This window comes from Entelurus aequoreus, linkage group LG10, assembly GCF_033978785.1.
Source record: "Entelurus aequoreus isolate RoL-2023_Sb linkage group LG10, RoL_Eaeq_v1.1, whole genome shotgun sequence".
Lineage (NCBI taxonomy): Eukaryota > Metazoa > Chordata > Actinopteri > Syngnathiformes > Syngnathidae > Entelurus > Entelurus aequoreus.
In genome coordinates this window covers 37698613-37720571 of record NC_084740.1, presented here as the reverse complement: position 1 = coordinate 37720571, position 21959 = coordinate 37698613, and the positions used below count along the sequence as shown (strand labels likewise).

The window sequence follows — 21959 nt, the reverse complement described above, 5'->3', positions numbered from 1 at the left end:
ATATATGCTAACTTTAGCATGCTAGTATTTTTAAACAAATTTAGCAGATATACACCTCAGCGTCAAATGGTTTGTGACTTGACAAATGCTACCTGTTAGCTTTTTGAGGAAATTTTACAGGTATACACCTGTGTCACTTTGGTACGTGATGTATGCTAACTTTAGCATGCTAGTATTTTTAAACAAATTTAGCAGATATACACCTCAGCATCAAATGTTTTGTGACTTGACAAATGCTACCTGTTAGCTTTTTGAGCAAATTTTGCAGGTATACACTTGTGTCATTTTGGTACTTAATATATGCTAACTTTAGCATGCTAGTATTTTTAAACAAATTTAGCAGATATACACCTCAGCGTCAAATGTTTTGTGACTTGACAAATGCTACCTGTTAGCTTTTTGAGGAAATTTTACAGGTATACACCTGTGTCACTTTGGTACGTGATGTATGCTAACTTTAGCATGCTAGTATTTTTAAGAAATTTTGCAGATCTACACCTCAGCATCAAATGTTTTGTGACTTGATAAATGCTACCTGTTAGCAGTAGTAGGTTAGCTTTCTGAGCAAATTTTACAGGTATACACCTGTCATTTTTGTACTTGATGTATGCTAACTTTTAGCATGCTGGTATTTTTAAGAAATTTTGCAGATATACACCTCAGCGTCAAATGTTTTGTGACTTGACAAATGCTACCTGTCAGCATTAGTAGGTTAGCTTTCTGAGCAACTTTCGCAGGTATACACCTGTGTCATTTTGGTACTTGAGGTATGCTAACTTTAGCATGCTAATATTTTTAACAAATTTTGCAGGTATACACCTCAGCGTCAAATGTTTTGTGACTTGACAAATGCTACTTGTTCGCATTAGTAGGTTAGCTTTTTGAGAACATTTTACAGGTATACACCCGTGTCATTTTGGTATTTGATGTATGCTAACTTTAGCATGCTAACATTTTTAAGAAATTTAGCAGACATGCACCTCAGCGTCAAATGTTTTGTGACTTGACAAATGCTACCTGTTAGCATTAGCAGGTTAGCTTTTTGAGCAAATTTTACATTTAAATTTTAATCTGTATCTATAATCTGTATCTGTAATCTACATCTATAACCTATATCTAAAATCAATATCTGTAATATATATATATATATATGTCTATAATTATATAGGTAATCTATACCTACAATATATATCTATAATCTATATCTATATTATCCATATCTAAAAAGTATATATATATAATCTATATCGGTAATCTATATATAATCTGTATCTATTATCTACAATCTATATCTGTAATCTATATATATAATCTTTAGCTACAATATACACTATATTGCCAAAAGTATTTGGCCACCTGCCTTTACTCACGTATGAACTTGAAGTGCCATCCCATGGAATTGTCCAAAATGTTTTGGCATCCTGGAGCATTCAAAGTTCCTTTCACTGGAACTAAGGGGCCAAGTCCAACTCCTGAAAAACAACCCCACACCATAATTCCTCCTCCACCAAATTTCACACTCGGCACAATGCAGTCCCAAATGTACCATTCTCCTGGCAACCTCCAAACCCAGACTGCATCCCACGCTTTGCATTGGACTTGGAGATGTATGGCTTAGATGTAGCTGCTCGGCCATGGAAACCCATTCCATGAAGCTCTCTGCGTACTGTACGTGGGTTAATTGGAAGGTCACATGAAGTTTGGAGCTCTGTAGCAACTGACTGTGCAGAAAGTCTTTGCACTATGCGCTTCAGCATCCTCTGACCTCTCTGTCAGTTTATGTGGCCTACCACTTGGTGGCTGAGTTGCTGTTGTTCCCTAACTCTTCCCTTTTCTTATAATAAATTTGACTTTGGAATATTTAGGAGCGAGGAAATTTCACGACTGGATTTGTTGCACAGGTGGCATCCTATGACAGTTCCACGCTGGAAATCACTGAGAGCGGCCCATTCTTTCACCAATATTTCCATAAGTGCTTGATTTTATACACCTACTAGGGATGTCCGATAATGGCTTTTTTGCAGATATTCCAATATTGTCCAACTCTTATTCCGATATCAACCGATAGCGATATATACAGTCGTGGAATTAACACATTATTATGCCTAATTTTGTTGTGATGCCCCGCTAAACAATGTAACTTTACCATGAATTGATTAACGCGGACTTAAACTTCAACAAGTTGAAAAACGTATTGGGGTGTTACCATTTAGTGGTCAATTGTACGCAATATGTACTGTACTGTGCAATCTACTAATACAAGTTTCAATCAATCAATCAAAAACAAGGTTTTCCAAAATAAGAGAACAACTTCAACTCCACTTATGGAAAAAAAAAGTGCCAACATGGCACTGCCATATTTATTATTGAAGTCACAAAGTGCATTATTTTTTTTTAACATGCCTCAAAACAGCAGCTTTGAATTTGGGACATGCTCTCCCTGAGATAATGCTGATACTCACTACAACTATGGGAAATACTATACTTTGACTTTCACAAAGTGCATTATTTTTATTTATTTTTTTAAACATGCCTCAAAACAACAGCTACAAAAACAATGAAGGCACACAGCTTCAGTCCAGAGTATACTAGACTCTAGTTTAACGGTAAAACACGGACATAGGGTCTATGTCCGTGTTTTACCAGATATGTACCACTCCGTACAGCGGCGTTTTAAAAAGCCATTAATTTTACTTTTTGAAACCGATCATTTCCGATATTACATTTTAAAGCATTTATCGGCCTGCCGATATTATCGGACATCTCTAATTAGGACACCTGATTCTCATCATTTGGATGGGTGGCCAAATATTTTTGGCAACACAGTGTATATCTGTAATCTATATCTATAATCTATATCTATTATCTACAATCTATAACTATAATCGATATCTATAATCTACAAATGGTAAATGGGTCGTATTTGTATAGCGCTTTTCTACCTTTTTAAGGAACTCAAAGCGCTTTGACACCATTTTCCACATTCACCCATTCACACACACACACATTCACACACACACATTCACACACTGATGGTGGGAGCTGCCATGCACGGCGCTAACCAGCAGCCATCAGGAGCAAGGGTGAAGTGTCAGGGACACAACGGACGTGACTAGAATGGTAGAAGGTGGGGATTGAACCAGCAACCCTCAACCAGCTGTCCCTACAATCTATATCTATAACTGTAATCGATATCTATAATTTAATTTATATCTATAATCTATATCTATAATTTATATCTGTAATCCATATCTATAATATATAATAATAATAATAATAATAATACCTGGGATTTATATAGCGCTTTTCTAAGTACCCAAAGTCGCTTTACATGTTAAAAACCCATCATTCATTCACACCTGGTGGTGGTAAGCTACTTTCGTAGCCACAGCTGCCCTGGGGTAGACTGACGGAAGCGTGGCTGCCAATTTGCGTCTACGGCCCCTCCGACCACCACCTATCATTCATTCAACATTCATTCACCGGTGTGAGTGGCACCGGGGGCAAGGGTGAAGTATCCTGCCCAAGGACACAATGGCATGGTAAGAGGCGGGGAGCGAACCTGCAACCCTCAGGTTTCTGACACGGGCGCTCTACCCACTACGCCATGCCGCCCCTAATCTATATCTATAATCCATATCTATAATCTATATTATCTACAACAGTGGTTCTTAACCTTGTTGGAGGTACCGAACCCCACCAGTTTCATATGCGCATTCACCGAACCCTTCTTTAGTGAAAAATAAAATGTTTTTTTTCAAATTCAAGACAAAGTTATATGTTTTTGGTAACACTTTAGTAAGGGGAACATATTGTAAGTAACAAAGACTTAATTTAGAGTTATTTGGTTAGGGTTAGAGGGTTAGGGTTATAATAAGGCCATGCTGAATAAGGCATTAATAAGTACTTAATAATGACTAGTTAAGAGCCAATATGTTACTAATTTGCATGTTAATAAGCAACTAATTAATGGTGAATAAGTTCCCCATACTAAAGTGTTACCATGTTTTTTTTACTGGTGCATGAACATCACCTTGTTCAAACAACAAAACCAACACAGTGCATAAACTCACAACAAATTACACACCTGCAAATCAGTCTGCTATTGCCGTATCCGTAATACGCCGATAGGGAGAAGTTTTTATTTACACGATGAGTCGGTGTGTCTTGACCTCCGCCGAACCCCTGAGCCCAACTCACCGAACCCCTAGGGTTCCATCGAACCCAGGTTAAGAACCACTGGTCTACAATCTATATCTGTATGTGTAATCTATATCTATATATGTAATCTTAATCTATAATATATATTTGTAATCTATAATCCATATCTATCATCTATATCTATAATCCATATCTATAATCTATATATAATCTATCTCAAGAAAAAGATGTTGACCAATGAAAGTCATCATTAGGGGACGGCGTGGCGAGGTTGGTAGAGTGGCTGTGCCAGCAATCTGAGGGTTCCTGGTTCAATCCCCACCTTCTACCATCCTAGTCACGTCCGTTGTGTCCTTGGGCAAGACACTGCACCCTTGCTCCTGATGGGTCCTGGTTAGTGCCTTGCATGGCAGCTCCCGCCATCAGTGTGTGAATGTGGAAATAGTGTCAAAGCGCTTTGAGTTCCTTAAAAAAGGTAGAAAAGCGCTATACAAGAACGACCTATTTACCATTTACCATCATTAAAGGCCTACTGAAAGCCACTACTACCGACCACGCAGTCTGATAGTTTATATATCAATGATGAAATCTTAACATTGCAACACATGCCAATACGGCCGGGTTAACTTATAAAGTGCAATTTTAAAATTCCCGCCACACTTCCGGTTGAAAAACTCCTTTGGATATGATTTATGAGCGTGACGTCACAAAATCCACGGAAGTGGTTGTACCCCATCGGACCCGATACAAAAACCTCTTGTTTTCTTCGACAAAATGATATGTTGTATGCTTGCATGTTCGAAATAAACTCAAAACTCAAACTCAAACTCAAAAAATTCCACAGTATTCTGGACATCTGTGTTGGTGAATCTTTTGCAATTTGTTTAATGAACAATGGAGGCTGCAAAGAAGAACGTTGTAGGTGGGATCGATCGGTGTATTAGCGGCTAAGTACAATACTTACAGCAACACAACAAGGACTACTTACTACGCCTAGCCGATGCTTGCCGCCAAACCCACGGATGAAGTCCTTTGTCGCGCCGTCGATCGCTGGAACGCAGGTGAGCACGGCTGTTGATGGGAAGATGAGGGCTGGCTGGCGTAGGTGGAGCGCTAATGTTTTTATCATAGTTCTGTGAGGTCCGGTTGCTAAGTTGCTAAATTAGCCTTAGCGTCGTTAGCAACAGCATTGTTAAGCCTTAACAGGCTGAGAATTTTTAACCGTGTAGTTACATGTACATGGTTTAATAGTATTGTTGATCTTCTGTCTATCCTTCCAGTCAGGGGTTTATTTATTTTGTTTCTATCTTCATTTGAGAACGATGCTATCACGTTAGCTCCGTAGCTAAAGTGTGTCACCGATGTATTGTCGTGGAGATAAAAGTCACTTTAAATGTCCATTTCGCGTGCTCGACTCTCATTTTCAAGAGGATATAGTATCCGAGGTGGTTTAAAATACAAATCTGTGATCCACAATAGAAAAAGGAGAGAGTGTGGAATCCAATGAGCCAGCTTGTACCTAAGTTACGGTCAGAGCGAAAAAAGATACGTCCATCACTGCCTCTCTAGTCCTTCACTGTAACGTTCCTCATCTACAAATCTTTCATCCTCGCTCAAATTAATGGGGTAATCGTCGCTTTGTCGCTCCGAATCTCTCTCGCTCCATTGTAAACAATGGGGAATTGTGAGGAATACTAGCTCCTGTGAGGTCACGCTACTTCCGGTACAGGAAAGGCTTTTTTTACCAGCGAGCAAAAGTTGCGAACTTTATCGTCGATTTTCTCTACTAAATCCTTTCAGCAAAAATATGGCAATATCGCAAAATGATCAAGTATGACACACAGAATGGATCTGCTATTCCCGTTTAAATTTAAAAAATTCATTTCAGTAGGCCTTTAAGTTATACGTTAGGAATCAATAATCAATTGATTGACATGAATTAGGAAAATATTCTGCTCTATGATGCCCCCCCTCCCCCCCACAGTGTTGAGGCAGCACATGCTAACATGCTAACAAAAGTTGACACTTTTCTCTGAAAAGCACACAATGGCCTCATTATCATTCAGAACATATTAACATGGACTAATCATTGTCAGCACGTGACTAGCCGTAAAAACAGCAACTTTGTGACAGAAGCCGCCATAAGAAAAGGAAAGAAGTTAAGTTAAATTAAATTAAGGCCAAGTCGGAGGCACACGCAGGGGGCGGGGCTTGGACGTGACAGGAGAGCCGTGGGCCGTTTGCTCGTCTGTACGCAGGTGCGAATCCTCGCGCCTCTCACGTTTACGACTCTCGCACCCTGGCAGACTTTCCCACGCGCGCTCTTTGCTTGTCGCCACGCCCACTCCCGACACCTCGGGGCGGCACGCGGCGCCCCTTCGCGCCTCCACAAAAGCTCGCGCCGTTTGGGCACGTGTGATGTCTTGCGCGTGCAAGATGAGATGAGGGCGCGTGGCGCGCGCGTCTCCGGTGTGCGGCGCGATCAATGCGGGCAGATGGCGCGCGGGCAATACGTGCACGCGCCCTCTTAAAAGTGCTTTCCGCTCCATCGATCGCGAGCTGTCCGTCATGTTGCTGTGGTGGTACACGCACGCACGCACGCGCGCGGGAGAAGCGTGCCTTGTGTCGCGTGGGGTGGGAGGAGGGGGGGGGGGGGGGTCCCAAGGAGGAGGCACGCGCTGGCCTCGTTAAGAATAACAATTGGGGGCGTGGCTGTTCTCGGCGCCAAAAAGACAGCATAACTTTTTTTTTTTTGCATCTGCTGACGTCATGTGCGTGTTGTGACGTCACCAGAAATGCACTTTAAAAATGCTGCCAATCAACATGTTACCTTATCATAGACTGATGCTTCATTCACACTGTGTGTGTGTGTGTGTGTGTGTGTGCGTGTGTGTGTGTGTGTGTGTGTGTGTGTGTGTGTGTGTGCGCGTGTGCGTGTGTGTGTGTTTTCGTGGGTGGGGGCGGGGGGGTCAGCAAAAGGAGCATTTGGTCCTATGTCGCCTGGCAGTTTGTTCCAACGCAGCTATATAGTGTGCGCGTGCGTGCGTGCGTGCGTGCGTGTGCGTGTATGGTGAAAGCGAATCAAAGCAGGACCAACCCCCCCCTACTCCCCCCCATCACACACGCACACACTTTAGGAAATGTCCTTACATACATTTGAATGGTTGTCACATTTCATCTTGTGACCATAACGATACAATTAATAATATTAATAGAAAATGATCAAACAAATAATATAATTACAAGTAATATTAATAGAATAATAAAACAAAAATAACTAAAAATAACAATACACTTAATAATAGTAATAGAAAATAACAAAACAAAAACAATAGTATCATTACAATTAATATTAATAAAATAATACACAAGTAATAACACAATAATATTAATAATAAATAAATACAACAAATAATATAATGACAATTCATATTAATCCATCCATCCATTTTTCTACCGTTGTCCCTTTTGGGGTGGACAAGTCGCGACCTCGTCGCAGGGCAATTAAATACAAAAATACAATACAATTGATAATATTGAATAAAAAAATATATAAGAAATGGTACTACAATTAATAATAGTAAGACAATAAGGTTTTACCCTTTAAAATCGTTTTTAATCATATTTATTTTTATATTGGTTTTATATTTATTTATTTTTTGTTTTTATTCAGTCATTGGTGGAGCTAAGGATATTTGAATATTGTTGTTAATATTGTTGTGCAGCACTTTGGAAACATTTTTGTTGTTTAAATGTGCTATATATAAATAAAGTGGATTGGATTGAATAATAAAACAAATAATAATATAAATACCATTTTTTCATGGAGGGCCACAAAGAATGGGAGGACGCAGGGTAATATTTGTTGGTTTTTTTCATTTATTTCAATGGATCAAAATAGGCTTAAAAAAGGTTAGGAAGTGTTCATCTGTTCCGAAAGGTTTGTTTAAAAACCACAATAAATAATAGGAATCTAACACTAAATATTAACACTGGACACATTTTGTAGAGACTAAGTCTACTTTTACGTGCAGGAATACACTCTTGTACCTTCTTTTTTTTTAAGCACCAGCGGAGTAAAACTGGGGCAATTTTTGCAAAGAGTAAAAAAAGGAATATATATTTATTAGGTATGTGTTCTGTGAATTAGTTGAGCAGACTTAGCATTAGCATAATTGTCCTTCAAGGTGGACATTTCTTACAGTGTGCCGCCTCCCGCCCCCTCGTCACCCCCCCCCCCCCCTCTCCCTCCCCGCTATAAAAGCGCGCCAGTGCGCGCTCCTTTCAGTCCACAGTTCAAACCTCGCTGACACGATCTTTGCTCTCCCCGCGCAAACAACTCTCTCTCCCGTCGGGAGCGCGCATGCACGCCACTTGACTCTTTGACGTCCTCCGTTCGGACTTTCGCTCCCGTCCGTCATCTCCTCCGAGGCGGACCCGCCATGACGCGCTGCTGCCCGCTGCCGTGTCTGCTGCTGCTGCTGCTGCTCGCGACGCGCACGGTGAGTCCTCCGTGCGCTTTTACGCGCGGCGTCCCCTTTGACCTCTTTCTCTTCCTACCGTAACCGGGTGACGTTTTTTTTTTTTTTTTTTTACCGGACGATGCTGTGAGGTCCGTTTCACGTCAACGTGTGTGCACCCCCTCCCTCCCTTCCTCTCTCCCCCGCAACAGGCGATGTCCTCCGGCGTGTTCGAGCTGAAGATCGACGCGTTCACCAGCCACCGGGCCGTGTGCCGTCAGCCCTCCCGGGACTGTCACGTCTTTTTCCGGGTGTGCCTCAAGCACTCCCAGGACGTCATCAGCCCGGAGCCTCCGTGCACGTACGGGACCGCGCTCACCGAGATCTTCGGCGCGGACGCCGAGTCCATCAGCGGGAGCGCGCCCATCAGGGTGCCCTTCCCCTTCAAGTGGCCGGTAGGTGACCACAGACCCCCCCCCCCCCCAAAAAAAAACCCCACACTTATTGACCTGTCCGTACCCCCCAGTTAGTATTTTTTTTGGCAAATTTGCAGGTATACACCTTAGTGTAAAATATTTTTTTACTTAGCAAATGCTATCTGTTAGCATGCTAACGCTAATTGCATATTGTGTCATTTATCATTCTATTATTTTGCCATTTTTATCAGGGACAAACTATGAAAATGACACCACCATTGTGTCATCTTATTATTATTTTTGTACGCTGTCAATGACTGTACATCTGTGTTTATCACTTGTCATATCGCGAGTTAGCATGCTATCTTTGCTAGCACGTAAGTATACACCAGTGTCATATTTTGGTACTTGGCGTATGCTAGCGTTAGCGTGCTTGCATTTTTAAAATAATTTTCAGGTATATGTCGCAGAGTAATATGTTTTGGTACTATTTTAGCATGCTAACATTAGCATGCTAGCTTTTTGATAGCTAATTTAGCAGGTATACGCCTCAGCGTCAAAAATGTTGATACTGGACGAATTTTACCTGTTAGCATGCTAAAATTAGCATACTGGCTTTTTTGGGGTCAAAATTGCAGGCACACACCTTAGTGTAAAATATTTTTTTACTTGACAAATGCTACCTGTTAGCATGCTATCTTTTCTAGCAAATTTGTGTAAGTATACACCAGTGTCATATTTTGGTACTTGGCGTATGCTAGCGTTAGCGTGCTTGCATTTTTAAAATAATTTCCAGGTATACGTCGCAGAGTAATATATTTTGCTACTTGCCGCAGTTAGTATTTTAGCATGCTAGCTTTTTGTCAGCTAATTTTAGCAGATATATGCCTCAGCGTCAAAAATTTTGATAGTCGACGAATTTTACCTGTTAGCATGCTAATGTTAGCATGCTAAGACTGGCTTTTTGGCGGGCAAATTTGCAGGTATACACCTTAGTGTAAAGTATTTTTTTACTTGACAAATGCTACCTGTTAGCATGCTATCTTTTCTAGCAAATTTGTGTAAGTATACACCAGTGTCATATTTTGGTACTTGGCGTATGCTAACGTTAGTGTGCTTGCATTTTTAAAATAATTTCCAGGTATACGTCGCAGAGTAATATATTTTGGTACTTGCCGCAGTTAGTATTTTAGCATGCTAGCTTTTTAATGGCTAATTTTAGCAGGTATATGCCTCAGCGTCAAAAATGTTGATACTCGACAAATTTTACCTGTTAGCATGCTAACGCTGGTAGGCTAGGTGTTTGAGCAAATTGTACAGGTATACACCCGTGTCATATTTTGGGCACTTCAAGTGAAATTAGCATGCTAACATTAGCATACTGGCTTTTTTTGGGGGGCAAATTTGCAGGTATACACCTTAGTGTAAAATGTTTTTTTACTTGACAAATGCTACCTGTTTGCATGCTATCCTTTCTAGCAAATTTGTGTAAGTATACACCAGTGTCATATTTTGGTACTTCGCGTATGCTAGCGTTAGCGTGCTTGCATTTTTAAAATAATTTCCAGGTATACGTCGCAGAGTAATATATTTTGGTACTTGCCGCAGTTAGTATTTTAGCATGCTAACACTAGCATACTGGCTATTTTTTTTTGGCAAATTTGCAGGTTAGTGTAAAATGTCTTTTTACTTGACAAATGCTACCTGTTAGCATGCTATCTTTTCTAGCAATTTTGTGTAAGTGTACACCAGTGTCATATTTTGGCACTTGGCGTATGCTGGCGTTAGCGTGCTTTCATTTTTTAAAGCACTTTTCAGGTATACGTCGCAGAGTAATATATTTTGATACTATTTTAACATGCTAACATTAGCATGCTAGCTTTTTGTTAGCTAATTTTAGCAAGTATACGCCTCAGCGTCAAAAATGTTGATACTCGACGACTGTTAGCATGTTAACGATGGTAGGCTAGGTGTTTGAGCCAATTGTACACAAATATACACTAGTGTCATATTTTGGGCACTTCAAGTGGCCGGTAGGTGACCAAAGCGACCCCTCTCCCAGAAAACACAAAAAAAAAAACACTCACTGACCTGTCCGTACCCCCCAGGGAACATTCTCTCTGATCATCGAGGCCTGGAATGCCGAGTCTTCCGGACTCGACTCAACAGGTGAGATTGCTGCAATGCTCATAGTCACCACCAGGTGGCGCCACCTGCTCTGTTATGTTGAGCTCAGGCTAACTGCGCATGTTCTTCTCAGAGAAGCCGAACAACCTCATCAGCCGCCTGGCGACGCGCCGGAAGCTGGCGGTGGGCGCAGAGTGGTCGCAGGACGTGCACTCTGGCGAGCAGAGCGAGCTGCGCTACTCGTACCACGTGGTGTGCAACGAACATTACCATGGCAACGCCTGCTCCGCCTACTGCCGACCTCGCAACGACACCTTCGGACACTACACCTGTGACCAAGATGGCCGACGCCACTGCCACGTGGGCTGGACGGGCGACTACTGCTCTGACCGTGAGTCTGCGCCCAAATAGGCCGGCATTCCCTCCGTTTTTGCGGGTAACGTTCCTGTAGAGTGGGGGTGGAGGTGTTTTTGTCCAGCGTCCATGAAATTGTTAAGTCAAGCAGTCGTCAACTCTAAATGTCAACACTGAACACATTTTATAGAGACTAAGTCTAGTTTTACGTGCAGGAATACATTTATTATCACTTGTATTTTTATTTTTAAGCACCAACGTACTAAAACTGGGGCAATTTTGTGGGATGAAAATATTCGCCTAAAGCCAAATCCTACTAAAACCAAGGTACATGCAAAGACAACTATTTGTGTTATTATTATAATATTGAACATACTAAAAATAAAACAAAATATAATGATAATTCATATTAATACAAAATAATAAAACATAACAAAACAATTAATAATATGAAATAAAAAAATATAAGAAATTATACTACCATTATTAATAGTAATAAAACAAATAATAATAATACACTTTTTTCCCTGGATGACCACAAAAAAATGAGAGGATGCAGGGTAATATCTGTTGTATTTTCCATATATTTAAATAGATAAAATAGGCTTAAAAAAGGTAATAAAGTGTTCATCTGTTCCAAAAGGTTTATTTAAAAACTGAATCGAAAAGCAAAACAATTTTCCACCCCAAGAAATAATACGAATCCAAAGGCTGCGTCACCAACACTAAATATGAACAATGGGCACATTTTATAGAGACTAAGTCTAGTTTTACGTGCAGGAATACACTTATTATTACTTGTACTTTTATTTTTATTTTTTTCAAAGCACCAACGTACTAAAACTGGGGCAATTTTGTGGGATGAAAATATTTGCCTAAAACCAAATCCTACTAAAACCAAGGTACATGCAAAGACAACTATTTGTGTTATTATTATAATATTGAACATACAAAAAATAAAACAAATAATATGACAATTCATATTAATACAAAGTAATGAAACATAACAATACAATTAATAAAAAAAATAATACAATTAATAATATGAAATAAAAAAATATAAGAAATTATACTACCATTATTAATAGTAATAAAATAATAAAACAAATAATAATAATACACATTTTTCCTTGGATGACCACAAACAAATGAGAGGATGCAGGGTAATGTTTGTTGTATTTTCCATATATTTAAATGGATAAAATAGGCTTAAAAAAGGTAATAAAGTGTTCATCTGTTCCAAAAGGTTTATTTAAAAACTGAATCGAAAAGCAAAACAATTTTCCACCCCAAGAAATAATATGAATCCAAAGGCTGCGCCACCAACACTAAATATTAACACTGGGCACATTTTATTTTATTTTTATTTTTATTTTATTTTTTCATTTTATTTTTATTCACATCCAGCATCAGACATTCCTATCCATTACATCATATTCACATACATCTTATATCTGTTGTCTGCCCTAAAGGTCCAAATGTTTTTTGTTTATATCCCAACCATACCACCCACCACCCCCCGAAAAGAAAGTAACAGCAAAAACAACAACAACAAAGTAATATCTACAAATACAACAATTAAATAAACAAAAAATAAATGATAATACATTAATAATAATAATAATCAGAAGTAAAATAAAAAAAATATACATAAACAGATACATATATATATATATATATATATATATATATATATATATATATATATGTATGTATGTATGTATGTATGTATGTATGTATGTATGTATGTATGTATGTATGTATGTACACACACATACACACACACACACATACATACATACATACATACATACATACATACATACCTGTACACATATAGGGAGTAATACTTTTTTTTTTTTTTTGAGCAGTACAATCACTAATTCGAAAAATTAAAGTCAGGTTTATGGGGCGTGACATAATTGACCCATTTTTCCCAGTATGAAGTACATTTTTCCAATTTATAGTTAATAAAGGCAGTTATCTTCTCCATCTTATATATGTCCATTGTGATTTCCATCCATTGCTTCAAAGTTGGGCTCTCCTGGGATATCCATTTCCTAGTAATGGTCTTTTTACAAGCCACCAGTAGGATATTCATTAAGTGTTTATCTTTCTTCAGCCAGTCCTGAGGTACATGTCCAAAAAACAAAGTTTTACTTTCAAGGGGTATTTCATGTTTGAAAATATCCTGTAGAGCTTGGTGTATCTCTTTCCAGTAGTCGTTTATGATGGAGCAGTCCCAGAAAACATGGTGGTGGTTTGCATTTGAATTCCCACAATTTCTCCAACAGGCAGGGGAGTTGTTATCATAGTGAGACTTCTGAGAAGGTGTAATAAAAAATCTGATCAAACTTTTCCCGCCAAACTCCCTCCACTTGGGTGAGCTGGTACAAGTCCATTGATATTTCCATATTATTGTCCATTCTTCCTCAGATATATTCATCCCTCCTTCCTTCTCCCATTTTGTTTTAATATATGAAGTTGAATATGATTTCATATTCAACAGACCCTTATACAAGCATGAAACACTTCTATCAATAGTTTCTGAATTGTAGGCTTTTGTAAACAGTTCAATCAAACATATACTCGTATTTGTGACACTTTTCACCTTCATATTAACAAAATGTCGCAACTGCAAATATCGATAGAAGTCTTGGTTTTCTAATATATATGTCCTTTTAATAGTTTCAAAACTAAGCATTTTTTTCATCTTTCATTACACTACATAAAGCTGTTATACCCTTAGATATCCAGTCCTTAAATCACCACACTTAAGAACTGCAATATCACTCTCGAGTTTGTATTCCTTTATAATCATTTTCCACACTTTAAGGGTCCATTTCACCCATGGGTTATCAATGTTATTTAAGTGGGTCTGTAAATTGCTATCCGCCAGGATTGCTTGTATGGGGATGGAGGGCATTTCTTCTTCAATAATATTCCATTGAGCAATATATGACGGGTTGCACCAGCATATCACTGCTCTCATCTGGGCTGCAAAATAATAATATCGGAGGCAAGGTAAACCCCATCCTCCCTTTTGTTTGACCAATTGTAAAGTTTTCAGACGAACTCTTGGTTCTTGGAACAAAAGGTTTATTTAAAAACTGAATCGAAAAGCAAAACAATTTTCCACCCCAAGAAATAATACGAATCCAAAGGCTGCGTCACCAACACTAAATATTAACACTGGACACATTTTATAGAGACTAAGTCTAGTTTTACGTGCAGAAATACATCTATTATCTCTTGTACTTTTTTTTTTTTTAAAGCACCAACGTACTAAAACTGGGGCAATTTTGTGGGATGAAAATATTCGCCTAAAACCAAATCATACTAAAACCAAGGTACATGCAAAGACAACTATTTGTGTTATTATTATAATATTGAACATACAAAAATAAAACAAATAATATAATGACAATTCATATTAATACAAAATAATACAACTTTTTTTTTTTATTAACACATTAATAAAAAAAAAATACAATTAATAATATGAAATAAAAAAATATAAGAAATGATAATACCATTAATAATAGTAATAAAATAATAATACAAATAATAATACACTTTTTTCCTTGGATGACCACACAAAATGAGAGGATGCAGGGCAATATTTGTTGTATTTTCCATATATTTAAATAGATAAAATAGGCTTAAAAAAGGTAATAAAGTGTTCATCTGTTCCAAAAGGTTTGTTTAAAAACTGAATCGAAAAGCAAAACAATTTTCCACCCCAAGAAATAATACGAATCCAAAGGCTGCGTCACCAACACTAAATATTAACACTGGGCACATTTTGTAGAGACTAAGTCTAGTTTTACGTGCAAAAATACATTTATTATCTCTTGTACTTTTTTTTTTTAAAGCACCAACGTACTAAAACTGGGGCAATTTTGTGGGATGAAAATATTCGCCTAAAACCAAGTCATACTAAAACCAAGGTACATGCAAAGACAACTATTCGTGTTATTATAATATTGAACATCTTCTCCTCACGTTTTTGGCTTTTTGATGTATTTTTCATTTTTTAGCAAACCAAATTGTGATTGCATTGTATTTTTATTTGTGCAAAAAGTAAACAACGAATAGATATTTATTAGGTATGTGCTCTGTGAATTAGTTTAGCAGACTTAGCATTAGCATAATTGTCCTTCAAGCATACTTGCCAACCTTGAGACCTCCGAATTCGAGAGATGGCGGGGTTGGGGGGGGGGGGGTGTATATTGTAGCGTCCCGGAAGAGTGAGTGCTGCAAGGGGTTCTGGGTATTTGTTCTGTTGTGTTTATGTTGTGTTACGGTGTGGATGTTCTCCCGAAATGTGTTTGTCATTCTTGTTTGGTGTGGGTTCACAGTGTGGCGCATATTTGTAACAGTGTTAAAGTTGTTTATACGGCAACCCTCAGTGTGACCTGTATGGCTGTTGATCAAGTATGCCTTGCATTCACTTATGTGTGTGTAAAAGCCGCATATATTATGTGACTGGGCCTGTACGATGTTTGTATGGAGGAAAGGCGGACGTGACGACAGGTTGTAGAGTACGCTAGAAGCAGTGCCTTTAAGGCACGCCCCCAATATTGTTCGGGAGAATGGTTGCCCCGGGATATTTTCGGGAGGGGCACTGAAATTCGGGAGTCTCCCGGGAAAATCGGGAGGGTTGGCAATAGGGCTGCAACAACTACTGTATTTTTCGGACTATAAGTCGCTCCGGAGTATACGTCACACCGGCCGAAAATGCACAATAAAGAAGAACAAAAACATATATACGTCGCACTGGAGTATAAGTCGCATTTTTGGGGGAAATTTATTTGATAAAATCCAACACCAAGAATAGACATTTGAAAGGCAATTTAAAATAAATAAAGAATAGTGAACAACAGGCTGAATAAGTGTACATTATATGAGGCATAAATAACCAACTGAGAACGTGCCTGGTATGTTAACGTAACATAATATGGTAAGAGTCATTCAAATAACTATAACATATAAAACATGCTATACGTTTACCAAACAATCTGTCACTCCTAATTGCTAAATCCCATGAAATCTTCCTCCTCTGTGTCGCTGCTGGTATGCCCCGCTAGCGTCCATTCTTTCTGCTGCTCGATCGCTGTTTTCTGGTGCATATTTCACTACGTCCAGCTTGTAATCTGCAGTATATAATTTCCTTTTCGGTGCCATTTTAGTTCAGTCCTTCTCAGTTTTTATAAGTTACAGCCAACATTGATGTGATCCATTTTAATAGCTCCGGCAGTAGCGTATAGCATATAGCAGTTAGCATTCCAAAACCCTCAATGCACTGGTTGGCGTGTGAGTGACGATTGCTGACGTGTGTGTCACGATGGCTGCCATTTGCTTCGTCGCTCACGAGAATGAGATGAATAATATTATTTGATATTTTACGGTAATGTGTTAATAATTTCACACATAAGTCGCTCCGGAGTATAATTTGCACCCATGGCCAAACTATGAAAAAAACTGCGACTTATAGTCCGAAAAATATGGTAATCGATTAAAATCGATTATAAAAATAGTTGCCGATTAATTTAGTCATTGATTCGTTGGATCTATGCTATGCGCATGCGCAGAGGCTACTTTTTTAAAAATATTTTTTATTTATTTGTTTTTTAAATTTTTTTATAAACCTTTATTTTTAAACTGCAACATTTACAAACAGCTGAGAAACAATAATCAAAATAAGTATGGTGCCAGTATGCTGTTTTTTTTCCAATAAAATACTGGAAAGGATAGAAATGTAGTTTGTCTCTTTTATCCGATTATTAATTGATTAATCGAAGTAATAATCGACAGAATAATCGATTATCAAATTAGTTGTTAGTTGCAGCCCTAGTTGGCAAGTATGCCTTCAAGGTGGACATTGGCCTTGGCCTGCTGCTTCACTCGGTGTGTGTTGCTGTCTTTTGTTCCGCCCCGCCTCCCCACACATACACCCTCCCGGGCCGGGGGCTGCCCCCGAGCCTGCCCGCCTGAACGCGGACACGCGCTGGAGCTTAATGAGCGCTGCCTTGCGTGAAAAGAGACGGCATGTGTCGCTTTTGTTGTGTGAGCCAGCTGTTTAACAAGCACCAGTGTGTGTGTGTATACCGGTATGTGTGTGTGTGTGTGTGTGTGTGTGTGTGTGTGTGTGTGTGCGTGTGTGTGTGTGTGTGTGTGTGCGTGTGCCTGTGAGGCCCCCAGAGGGAGGGGCTTGTTGTGTGCGACTAAGCGGACTCAAGTTCTCTCTTCCCTGACTCCCACCAGCCGTGTGCGCGGCGGGTTGCAGCGGCGAGCACGGCTACTGCGAGGAGCCCGGCGAGTGCGTGTGCCGGCAGGGCTGGCAGGGCGAGCGCTGCGACGAGTGCGACCGCCACCCGGGATGCCTGCACGGCACCTGCCAGCAGCCGTGGCAGTGCAACTGCAAGGAGGGCTGGGGAGGCCTGTACTGCGACCAAGGTGAGTCTGCGCGCCTTGTCGCGGCGTTTCCCTCAAGGCGCCCGTCCCCTGACCTCTCTTCTCCACCCCCAGACCTCAACTACTGCACCAACCACAAGCCGTGTCAGAACGAGGCGGCGTGCACCAACACGGGCCAGGGCAGCTACACGTGCACGTGCAAGCCGGGGTTCACGGGCAAGGACTGCGAGGTCCAAACCAACGAGTGTGACAGCAACCCCTGCAGGAACGGCGCCAGCTGCAGGGTAAGTCGGCGCCCCCCGCCGGTGTCCGTTTTGCCTCGCCGGTGTCAGAAACCTTCTTGTCTGCCCTCCAGGATTTAGTCGACGGCTACTCGTGCGCCTGTCCTCAAGGCTTCCGGGGCAAGAACTGCGAGATCGGCGCCATGCTGTGCGTGGACGAGCCATGTTTTAACGGTGGCACGTGCAGGGAGAGCGCCGGCGGAGGTTACAGCTGTCTCTGCCCGCTCGGGTATGCCGGCTCCAACTGCGAGATGAAGAACAACAAGTGCAGCAGCAACCCCTGCGCTAACGGTAACTAGCGGCCGCCATTGTTAGCGCCCAGCTAAGCTACGGCGCGTTCGTCCCCTGCATGTGATAGGGTGTTGTTGACGGGCTGAAAAGAAACCAAAACAATGCTGTATTCAAAACAAAATTTTCAAAATAAGAGCGCCAGCGCAGGAGCCAACACGTCTTATCTAACGCGCAAATATGTAACCTTTGTTGTCGGGGTAAACACGTCTCTTGCTCTCCCTGACTGCCCGGGTCCGGATTCTGGGCAGGAATGCGGCCCTGGCAGCGTCTCAGGGCCGATAAAGCCATCAGCGCCCAGGTCCTGCATGGCTCATTTGTCTCGCAGAACGCACAATCGTGGGCCAAAGGTGAAGACAAAGTCATGTAAAAACAAACGGGAGCCATCTTTAACCCGACTTAAGTTACTTCTGTCGTTTATCACCATGCTATCACTAGTTCATGACCTCATTAGCTTATTTTCCATCTGCAAACATTCCCAGCTATTGCAACATCAGCAAGTCACCAGCACGAAACATGGACCGGCTCCAAAAAGGTGTTTATGCTGGCTGTCTGTGTACGCGAGAAACACGCTGCCTGTCTGTAAGCACCTCTTCTCGTAAACGTGAAGCCACTTCCTGATAATGTCAGCCACTTCATATTTTAGGACTCGCACGCCCACGCGCTCTTCTCTGCGAGCCAAACCAGGTCCGCCAAGTGGCCGACTTTGGTACTTGGAAAAGTGTAGACGACTTACTAAAAAACTTTTCAGAGGACCTTTTAATATATGATTTATAAACTAAGATGTGTTTTAAAAAGTAACACATTTATAAAAGGTGTTTTCAAAAGATAACACTTTAATCTCGCGTGTTTATGAAGAATAACGTATTCAACTTAGGGGTTTTCAAATATGGCTCGTTAAACGTGCATCTTTTAAAAGATAACATACTAAAGCATCGTGTTTATAAAAGACGACGTATTAGACTAACGCGTTTTTTAAAGAACTCATAATAAACATGTTTTAAAATATGGCTTATAAACTCAGCTGTTTTAAAAGATAACGTACTTAAGTAACGTTTTTTATAAAAGATAACATACTAAACTAAGGTGTTTCTAAAATAAATCGGATCAAACTAACCCGTTTTAAAATATGGCCTATAAACTAAGCTGTTTAAAAGATAACATACTTGCGTAATGTGTTTATAAAAGACAGTGTTTCCCATAAACTGCCAAGATACCTGTGGCGCGGGGGGGGGGCGTGGCTATGAGCGTGGTCACCATGACATCATCGAGTAATTTGCATAATTTACTACAATGATTTGATTTTCTATAAAAAGGCTCAAAAAATGTATACTTACTAATTAATAATAACAGTTTTGTTTTAAACGTCCATCAATCCATCCATCCATCCATTTTACAATATAATTACAACACTTTATGTACATATTTATATACAGATTTAAACAATAAGTTATTCACTGAAATATATTTATTAATTGTGGTTCTTACAAAAAATATATCTTATAAAATATAAAAGCTAAAATGTCTCAAAGCTCTGCCCCTTTAATTAGTGCATACTAAATAATTTAACTTTAGCCTACTACTACAACCATATTATTTACCAGCAACATAAAGTGAAACAGAGGCAGAGGTGTCCTGCCACAGTCAGTAACAAATAAACAGAAAACAGTAGTGGTGGTAGATAGACACAGAGCTTCATCAAACATCTGATCCACTGAACAAAAAGCTCCAAAAATCTTGAACTTTAGACTGCCATCAGTTTTACTCTCTACACTTAACCATGTGTTTCCTTCTGCCTGCAGACTTTGCACCCTTTGTTATATACACATGTTGTGTTTCTAATATAAATACATTTAATAAAGTCAAATACAAATAAGGCAACAAGAGAAGTATCCTACACTTCTCTTTTGTAAAGTAAATCTGAACAGCCGATATGGGCATCTACATCAACTATATGATTTGCCTGAGAAGCTTTTTAAAATTTTTTTTTTTTTTTAAATTTTTTATTATTATATAATTGTATTTTATTTTATTTGTGGCGGATGTAATTCTTTCATGGCGGGCCGCCACAAATAAATGAATGTGTGGGAAACCCTGGAAGATAACATATTAAACTAACAGGTTTTAAAATATGTCTCATTAAACGAGCGTCTTTTAAAAAATAACGCACTAAAGCATCGTGTTTATCAAAGATGACGTATTAAACTAACGTGTTTATGAAAGATAACATACTAAACTGTGTTTCTAAAATAAATCGTATCAAACTAACCCGTTTAAAAATATGGCTTATAAACTAAGCTGTTTTAAAAGATAACGTACTTACGTAACGTGTTTATAAAAGATAACATTAAACTAGCAGGTTTTGAAATATGTCTCATTAAACTTGCATCTTTTAAAAGATAACGCACTAAAGTATTGTGTTTCTAAAAGGATGACGTATTAAACTAATGTGTTTTTAGAATAAATCATATTAAACCGACACATTTTCAAATACGGCTTATAAACTAAGCTGTTTTAAAAGATAACATACCTAAGTTACATGTTTATAAAATACGACGTATTAAACTAACATGTTTTAAAATATGGCTCATTAAACTGGCATCTTTTAAAAGATAATGTACTAAAGTATCGTGTTTATGACCGATGACATATCAAACTGTGTTTAAAAATAAAAATTGTATCCAACTAACCTGATTCAAAATATGGCTTATAAACTAAGCTGTTTAAAAAGATAACATACTTAAATAACATGTTTAGAAAAGATGAAGCATTAAACTAACATGTTTTAAAAGATAACATACTTAAGTATTGTGATTATAAATGATAACATTTTAAACTAACTAATTTTTTAAATAATTCATTGACCTGTTTTAAAATATGGCCTATGAACTAAGCTGTTTTAAAAGATAACATACTTAAGTATTGTGTTTATAAATTATAACATTTTAAACGAACACATTTTTAAAGTAAATCATTGACCTGTTTTAAAATATGGCCTATAAACTAAGCTGTTTCAAAAGATAATGTATTTAAGTAACGTGTTTATAAAAGATGACATATTAAAGATGTTTTAAAAGAAGGGTCATAAAACTAACATGTTTGAAAGATCACATACTTAAGTAACGTGTTTATAAAAGATGAAGTGTTAAATGAACATGTTTTTAACAGGTAACAGAAACATGTTTTAAAATATGGTTTATTAAGCTAACATGTTTTTAAAAGATGACGCACTAAAGTAAAGCATTAATAAAATATATTGTAACAAACTAACATGTTTTTTTAAGATAATTTATTAAATGAAGGTGTTTCAAAATGTTTTTAAAAAAAAACGTACAAAAAAGGCGTGTACAAAAGAGAACATATTAAAACTAACGCATTAAAAGAAATCTTATTAAACTAATCTCTTTTAAAATATGGCTTATAAAGTAAGCTGTTATTAAGATATAACGTACTAA

General features: G+C 38.8%; 1 protein-coding gene across 1 annotated transcript in view; it reads left to right on the top strand.

Annotated features, from left to right (window-relative positions):
- Positions 1-8468: 8468 nt before the first annotated feature.
- LOC133658566 (delta-like protein C) overlaps positions 8469-21959 on the top strand; it is a 66182-nt gene continuing 52691 nt past the window's right edge. Inside the window, exons 1-7 of the mRNA XM_062060740.1 lie at positions 8469-8663; positions 8834-9076; positions 11146-11206; positions 11298-11555; positions 17786-17977; positions 18050-18219; positions 18291-18507. Of these exons, the coding sequence (XP_061916724.1) occupies positions 8604-8663; positions 8834-9076; positions 11146-11206; positions 11298-11555; positions 17786-17977; positions 18050-18219; positions 18291-18507 (1201 nt within the window). The 5' untranslated portion in view covers positions 8469-8603. The remainder of the gene's footprint in view (positions 8664-8833; positions 9077-11145; positions 11207-11297; positions 11556-17785; positions 17978-18049; positions 18220-18290; positions 18508-21959) is intronic.